The 8,887-nt window shown below is 47.9% G+C and overlaps 1 protein-coding gene across 1 annotated transcript in view; it reads left to right on the forward strand.

Annotated features, from left to right (window-relative positions):
- Positions 1–8,887, forward strand: part of LOC306933683 (uncharacterized protein) — a gene marked incomplete at both ends in the record, with an annotated part of 29,342 nt that overhangs the window by 15,754 nt on the left and 4,701 nt on the right. The window contains 2 exons of the mRNA XM_079515993.1: positions 1,825–2,163; positions 4,272–4,572. Of these exons, the coding sequence (XP_079372119.1) occupies positions 1,825–2,163; positions 4,272–4,572 (640 nt within the window). The remainder of the gene's footprint in view (positions 1–1,824; positions 2,164–4,271; positions 4,573–8,887) is intronic.

Genomic DNA, 8,887 nt, shown 5'->3' on the forward strand with positions numbered 1-8,887 from the left:
GTCATGTTGTAGTCATTGTTTTGTAGTCATCAGGATGATATCGTTACGTCATGTTGTAGTATTGTTTTGTAGTCATCAGGATGATATCGTTATACGTCATGTTTTAGTCATTGTTTTGTAGTCATCAGGATGATATCGTTATACGTCATGTTCTAGTCATTGTTTTGTAGTCATCAGGATGATATCGTTACGTCATGTTGTAGTATTGTTTTGTAGTCATCAGGATGATATCGTTACGTCATGTTGTAGTCATTGTTTTGTAGTCATCAGGATGATATCGTTACGTCATGTTGTAGTCATTGTTTTGTAGTCATCAGGATGATATCGTTATACGTCATGTTCTAGTCATTGTTTTGTAGTCATCAGGATGATATCGTTACGTCATGTTGTAGTATTGTTTTGTAGTCATCAGGATGATATCGTTATACGTCATGTTGTAGTCATTGTTTTGTAGTCATCAGGATGATATCGTTATACGTCATGTTGTAGTCATTGTTTTGTAGTCATCAGGATGATATCGTTACGTCATGTTGTAGTCATTGTTTTGTAGTCATCAGGATGATATCGTTATACGTCATGTTGTAGTCATTGTTTTGTAGTCATCAGGATGATATCGTTACGTCATGTTGTAGTCATTGTTTTGTAGTCATCAGGATGCTATCGTTATACGTCATGTTGTAGTCATTGTTTTGTAGTCATCAGGATCATATCGTCAAATGTATACACATCTTTTGAATCTCTTCAATCGCTCAACTTTCGTAGACATGTCACTCTATAGTGTATACGTATAGTTTCAGTATAAACTAGTATGTATTTGATGTATATTACCGTGTTTTGTTCTTGCTTACCGTAAATCGCTCTGGATTAAGAGCGTCTGCTAAATAACCAGCTCAAACCGGCTCTTTCTGATTTGTTCCGCCCTGGTTCCGCCTTGTTTATGTTGAATTTGCTATATCATAATTTTTGGAAAAAACTAAAAACAAACGTGATATGCCCTGAGTCACTGTGCTGCACCTGTGATGTCACCGTGCTGCACCTGTGATGTCACCGTGCTGCACCTGTGATGTCACCGTGCTGCACCTGTGATGTCACCGTGCTGCACCTGTGATGTCACCGTGCTGCACCTGTGATGTCACCGTGCTGCACCTGTGATGTCACCGTGCTGCACCTGTGATGACACCGTGCTGCACCTGTGATGTCACCGTGCTGCACCTGTGATGTCACCGTGCTGCACCTGTGATGTTAGTTAGTTTAATGTATTGTCCACGTGTGGAAATGTGTCTTCGGTCTCAACAACATTTATTTTCTCATGGCAAAAAAGTGCAGGACAACAAACAGTGGCAAATACATCGGAAAAACAACAAATCTAGCGAGACATGGTATCATTTAATGGCATTTGGTATGAAGGAATTAAAAAAAAATAATTACAGTTAGCTTTTGGTACTTTGTACCGTCTACCAGAGGGAAGTAGTTCTAACTCCCTGCAGAGTGGATGATAGAGGTCGTTTGCTATCGTGACAGCTTTTTTACGAAGTACCTCCTTGTAGATACAGCCTAATTGTGCTGATGTTCCTTTTTACTGACACCTACTTTAAAACAAGAATGTAATGCACAGAATATCAATACAAAGCAACTGAAAAACATGTTATTTCAATGGTAGTGGATGGAGAGAGAAAGGATTTTTGTCCAACCACGAAACAGCAACCAATGGGTGCGAAGAGGAGCAGAACCATGGGCGGGACTTGACAAAGGGTGAATTGTAATTGATTTGAATAGATTAGTTCCATTATCTACAATAACATGCTCCACCACGCCTGCTTTCAGGGAGGCTCCCCTGTGCCGTCCTCGCTGGGTGGGACCCCCGGCTCGGTGGGGGGTCTCGGGGGCGCCCGCCTTCACAAGAGGAAGCACAAGCACAAACACAAGCACAAGGACGAGGCCCTGTTGTCGGCCCGGGACCGCCATGGGGAGGCCCCGCTGAGGGCCCGGGACCGCCATGGGGAGGCCCTGTTGAGTGCCCGGGACCGCCAGGAGGCTCGGGACCGCCACGGAGAGGCCCTGCTGTCGGCCCGGGACCGCCAGGAGCTCGGCGGTCTGTTCAGCGGCGCCAAGACCAGCGCACGCCTTGCCATGCACAGCGACCGCACCCATCTGGCCAATCAGGTAAAGAAAGGGTTATCCATCCATCTTCAACCGCTTATCCATAGTCGGGTCGCGGGGGCAACAGCTCCACCAGAGAGCTCCAGACATCCCTCTCCTCCAGAGCAACATTAGTGACTTCCTCCTGGGGGATCCCGAGACGTTCCAAGGCCAGTGAGTCGATGTGTTTCCTCCAACTGGTCCTTGGTCTGCCCCGGGGTCTCCTCCCAGTGGAGATATAATCCATCTGGTCCTTGGTCTGCCCGGGGTCTCCTCCCAGTGGAGATATAATCCATCTGGTCCTTGGTCTGCCCCGGGGTCTCCTCCCAGTGGAGATATAATCCATCTGGTCCTTGGTCTGCCCCGGGGGTCTCCTCCCAGTGGAGATATAATCCATCTGGTCCTTGGTCTGCCCCGGGGTCTCCTCCCAGTGGAGATATAATCCATCTGGTCCTTGGTCTGCCCCGGGGTCTCCTCCCAGTGGAGATATAATCCATCTGGTCCTTGGTCTGCCCGGGGTCTCCTCCCAGTGGAGATATAATCCATCTGGTCCTTGGTCTGCCCCGGGGTCTCCTCCCAGTGGAGATATAATCCATCTGGTCCTTGGTCTGCCCCGGGGTCTCCTCCCAGTGGAGATATAATCCATCTGGTCCTTGGTCTGCCCCGGGGTCTCCTCCCAGTGGAGATATAATCCAACTGGTCCTTGGTCTGCCCCGGGTCTCCTCCCAGTGGAGATATAATCCATCTGGTCCTTGGTCTGCCCCGGCGTCTCCTCCCAGTGGAGATATAATCCAACTGGTCCTTGGTCTGCCCCGGGGTCTCCTCCCAGTGGAGATATAATCCATCTGGTCCTTGGTCTGCCCCGGGGTCTCCTCCCAGTGGAGATATAATCCATCTGGTTCTTGGTCTGCCCCGGGGGTCTCCTCCCAGTGGAGATATAATCCATCTGGTCCTTGGTCTGCCCCGGGGTCTCCTCCCAGTGGAGATATAATCCATCTGGTCCTTGGTCTGCCCCGGGGGTCTCCTCCCAGTGGAGATATAATCCATCTGGTCCTTGGTCTGCCCCGGGGTCTCCTCCCAGTGGAGATATAATCCATCTGGTCCTTGGTCTGACCCGGGGTCTCCTCCCAGTGGAGATATAATCCATCTGGTCCTTGGTCTGCCCCGGGGTCTCCTCCCAGTGGAGATATAATCCATCTGGTCCTTGGTCTGCCCCGGGGTCTCCTCCCAGTGGAGATATAATCCATCTGGTCCTTGATCTGCCCCGGGGTCTCCTCCCAGTGGAGATATAATCCATCTGGTCCTTGATCTGCCCTGGGGTCTCCTCCCAGTGGGACCTCCCAAACTAATCAAATGTTTTTACTTGGCGATTAATTCTATCGATTGCTTTTTTAAATTGTTTAATCGGATAATCAAGAAGTGTGTTTTTTTGATGAGCTTGTACATGTTCTATTTTTGCTATTTAAAAATAAAATGCTACATGCTTCCCAAAATGTATTATTTTCATTAAAGGACAATAATTCACCTCTTCCACTCGACATCAGAATAAGCTAAGAAAATGGTTTATCCAGAATTCTCCTACCTACTACTTTTTATATATATTTTTTTAATAATCTATTAACACTCCCAACGTCCAGGACGAAGTTCTTTGTCCTTTCTATTAGTAACGCCCGACGCCCAGGATGAAGTATTGTCCAAAAGACAAGGTTTATTGATATAAGAACGGATCGCATGGCTCCATAGCCCAGGAGCGCCTGTTGGGCAATCCTCGTTGTTGCGTAAGAGTGAGACGTCATCGAAAAACTCCCTCCCCTGTTTAGCTGATGAAAACGAAAATCTTAAAACGTTCATAACTCGCGATCTAAATCATCCCGTCTAATTATGAAAAAAGATCCTGTGTTAGACGGCGCTCCGCAGTCCAGTCGCTAGTCGCGTTAGATTTATTCTTACCTCCCGTTGTTGTCGATCGACTCTAGAGTGGCGTGGCTATTGTTAGCTGCTACACACACATTCACGACAACATCCGGTCCGCGGGTAAAAGTGGTCCGTGTTTATAAATCAAATGGGCGCATTAATGTAATGAATTAAATAACCCCGGGCAATTAAAGTGTTAACTGTTGTCAACCAATCAGGGCTCTTCCTCCAAGCGGCCGCTGGAGTCGTCCCACGGCCTGGCCCAGGCGCACTTCCACGCCCACCAGATGGGACAGCCAATCGGCAGCTTCGCGGGCGGCTACGGCGGCCAATCGCAGCGGCCGGAGCTGGTCTCTGAGCTGTTCACGGGGAGGGAGGAAGAGGAGGAGCGGAGCGGGCGGAGCCGGAAGAGAGGCGGGGCCGTGTTCGGAGAGCAAGGCGTGATGTCCTTCCAGAACAGCAGACTGGAGCCGGGACAGATCCAGATCCAGGGCCGCTGTTCCAGTCCGTGTCTTACTGGTAAGAACACACACACACACACACACGCACACACACGCACACACACATGAACTAGCCTGGGTATAGCATTCCTTTTCAGGTTCATGATCCGGTCGGGAGCGGATGGTAACTTATGTCATGTTGTAGTCACTGGTTTGTAGTCATCAGGATGGTAACTTATGTCATGTTGTAGTCACTGGTTTGTAGTCCTCAGGATGGTAACTTATGTCATGTTGTGGTCACTGGTTTGTAGTCCTCAGGATGGTAACTTATGTCATGTTGTGGTCACTGGTTTGTAGTCATCAGGATGGTAACTTATGTCATGTTGTAGTCACTGGTTTGTAGTCCTCAGGATGGTAACTTATGTCATGGTGAGGTCACTGGTTTGTAGTCCTCAGGATGGTAACTTATGTCATGTTGATGTCACTGGTTTGTAGTCATCAGGATGGTAACTTATGTCATGTTGTAGTCACTGGTTTGTAGTCATCAGGATGGTAACTTATGTCATGGTGAGGTCACTGGTTTGTAGTCATCAGGATGGTAACTTATGTCATGTTGTAGTCACTGGTTTGTAGTCATCAGGATGGTAACTTATGTCATGTTGTAGTCACTGGTTTGTAGTCATCAGGATGGTAACTTACGTCATGTTGAGGTCACTGGTTTGTAGTCCTCAGGATGGTAACTTATGTCATGTTGAGGTCACTGGTTTGTAGTCATCAGGATGGTAACTTACGTCATGTTGTGGTCACTGGTTTGTAGTCATCAGGATGGTAACTTATGTCATGTTGTGGTCACTGGTTTGTAGTCCTCAGGATGGTAACTTATGTCATGTTGTAGTCACTGGTTTGTAGTCATCAGGATGGTAACGTATGTCATGTTGAGGTCACTGGTTTGTAGTCATCAGGATGGTAACTTATGTCATGTTGTGGTCACTGGTTTGTAGTCATCAGGATGGTAACTTATGTCATGTTGTAGTCACTGGTTTGTAGTCCTCAGGATGGTAACTTATGTCATGGTGAGGTCACTGGTTTGTAGTCCTCAGGATGGTAACTTATGTCATGTTGAGGTCACTGGTTTGTAGTCATCAGGATGGTAACTTATGTCATGTTGTAGTCACTGGTTTGTAGTCATCAGGATGGTAACTTATGTCATGGTGAGGTCACTGGTTTGTAGTCATCAGGATGGTAACTTACGTCATGTTGAGGTCACTGGTTTGTAGTCCTCAGGATGGTAACTTACGTCATGTTGAGGTCACTGGTTTGTAGTCATCAGGATGGTAACTTACGTCATGTTGTGGTCACTGGTTTGTAGTCATCAGGATGGTAACTTATGTCATGTTGTGGTCACTGGTTTGTAGTCCTCAGGATGGTAACTTATGTCATGTTGAGGTCACTGGTTTGTAGTCATCAGGATGGTAACTTACGTCATGTTGTGGTCACTGGTTTGTAGTCATCAGGATGGTAACTTATGTCATGTTGTAGTCACTGGTTTGTAGTCATCAGGATGGTAACGTATGTCATGTTGAGGTCACTGGTTTGTAGTCATCAGGATGGTAACTTATGTCATGTTGTAGTCACTGGTTTGTAGTCCTCAGGATGGTAACTTATGTCATGGTGAGGTCACTGGTTTGTAGTCCTCAGGATGGTAACTTATGTCATGTTGAGGTCACTGGTTTGTAGTCATCAGGATGGTAACTTATGTCATGTTGTAGTCACTGGTTTGTAGTCATCAGGATGGTAACTTACGTCATGTTGAGGTCACTGGTTTGTAGTCATCAGGATGGTAACTTATGTCATGTTGTGGTCACTGGTTTGTAGTCATCAGGATGGTAACTTATGTCATGGTGAGGTCACTGGTTTGTAGTCATCAGGATGGTAACTTACGTCATGTTGAGGTCACTGGTTTGTAGTCCTCAGGATGGTAACTTACGTCATGTTGAGGTCACTGGTTTGTAGTCATCAGGATGGTAACTTACGTCATGTTGTGGTCACTGGTTTGTAGTCATCAGGATGGTAACTTATGTCATGTTGTGGTCACTGGTTTGTAGTCCTCAGGATGGTAACTTATGTCATGTTGAGGTCACTGGTTTGTAGTCATCAGGATGGTAACTTACGTCATGTTGTGGTCACTGGTTTGTAGTCATCAGGATGGTAACTTACGTCATGTTGTGGTCACTGGTTTGTAGTCATCAGGATGGTAACTTACGTCATGTTGTAGTCACTGGTTTGTAGTCATCAGGATGGTAACTTACGTCATGTTGAGGTCACTGGTTTGTAGTCATCAGGATGGTAACTTACGTCATGTTGTAGTCACTGGTTTGTAGTCATCAGGATGGTAACTTACGTCATGTTGAGGTCACTGGTTTGTAGTCATCAGGATGGTAACTTACGTCATGTTGAGGTCACTGGTTTGTAGTCCTCAGGATGGTAACTTACGTCATGTTGTAGTCACTGGTTTGTAGTCATCAGGATGGTAACTTATGTCTGGTAATATACAACATGACATAAGTTACCATCCTGATGACTACAAACCAGTGACTATAGTCACTGGTTTGTAGTCATCAGGATGGTAAAATACGTCATGTTGTAGTCACTGGTTTGGGGGCGCCCACCCTATCATCATAGGGTGGGCAAAATCCGTGAAAACTTGCAAATTATTGCGGGGATGTGGGCGGGGAAACAAAGCAGAGATGTGGGCGGGGAAACAAAGCAGAGATGTGGGCGGGGATGTGGCGGGGAAACAAAGCGGGGATGTGGGCGGGGAAACAAAGCAGAGATGTGGGCGGGGATGTGGGCGGGGAAACAAAGCAGAGATGTGGGCGGGGAAACAAAGCAGAGATGTGGGCGGGGATGTGGGCGGGGAAACAAAGCAGAGATGTGGGCGAGGATGTGGGCGGGGAAACAAAGCGGGGATGTGGGCGGGGAAACAAAGCAGAGATGTGGGCGGGGATGTGGGCGGGGAAACAAAGCAGAGATGTGGGCGGGGATGTGGGCGGGGAAACAAAGCAGAGATGTGGGCGGGGAAACAAAGCAGAGATGTGGGCGGGGATGTGGGCGGGGAAACAAAGCGGGGATGTGGGCGGGGAAACAAAGCGGGGATGTGGGCGGGGATGTGGGCGGGGAAACAAAGCAGAGATGTGGGCGGGGAAAGAAAGCAGAGATGTGGGCGGGGAAACAAAGCAGAGATGTGGGCGGGGATGTGGGCGGGGAAACAAAGCAGAGATGTGGGCGGGGATGTGGGCGGGGACACAAAGCAGAGATGTGGGCGGGGATGTGGGCGGGGAAACAAAGCAGAGATGTGGGCGGGGAAACAAAGCTACCTTCTATGATGTCACTGAGCATCACAAAGGTACAATTTACAGTTTAGGCATTTATTATTCAATTCACGCCAGCATTAATTAATCCCTCGAGATAGCGCCGGTTTTATCGCGCGTAACACTTACTTTGAAGAGCCAAATATCCGAAACCGGATGTTACAATGACAAACTGCTGTGTGGTGTGTCATGCCCGGATGTTGTTGTCTCGGTCGGAGGCGGAAGAACTCGACCGCGAGTGTCAGCCCGCCTTCTACAGGCCGTTGAAAACCCTTGTATTCACCAGAAACTGCCCCCTCAATGTCCCTTCTGAGATACAGGCCTTTGAAGACAGGGCTTACAATGCAAGTGGATGCGCGCGCACATCTTCAAAATGGCCGCGGCCAGTGTCCCACTCTATGTTTACGCGATAGCAACATTAGCATCCGATAAGATCGCATTAAAACTTTGATTAAAGAATGTAAACTTTACTGTAAAGTAGGTTTGGCGTGCTAGGGTACTAATTTAGACCCTCGTGTTCCTCGTTTGTGGGGGGCCTCGTGTTAATGACCCACCCACCTCAGACATCAGCAACATTATGAAAATTACAAAAAATATAATTGTCCGACCTCGACACAGAGCCAGCCAGCCGGAGAGAACCTGGTACCTTCTGCCTCTCCCAGGTGGGGCCTCTCTCTCTAGAACACACGCACGCACGCACGCACGCACGCACACACACACACACACACACACACACACACACACACACACACACACACACACACACATACAAAATGGGAGAAAAAAGACTCTACCTATAGCTAATGTTTTTTTGGGGTTTTTTTGTACATTGTGTATTTCTGGCTTTTCTCTGAGAGCACATCTGGATGGAGAGAGAGAGAGAGAGAGAGAGAGAGACGGAGAGACGGAGAGAGGGAGAGAGGTAGAGAGAGGGAGGAGAGAGAGAGAGGGAGAGAGAGAGGGGGAGAGACAGAGAGTTCGGGGGATGGGGAGGGGGGCGTAACGCATGGACGGAGACGGCTA

This window comes from Electrona antarctica (genome assembly GCF_951216825.1).
Source record: "Electrona antarctica genome assembly, chromosome: 12".
In the NCBI taxonomy this organism is placed as follows: Eukaryota; Metazoa; Chordata; class Actinopteri; order Myctophiformes; family Myctophidae; genus Electrona; species Electrona antarctica.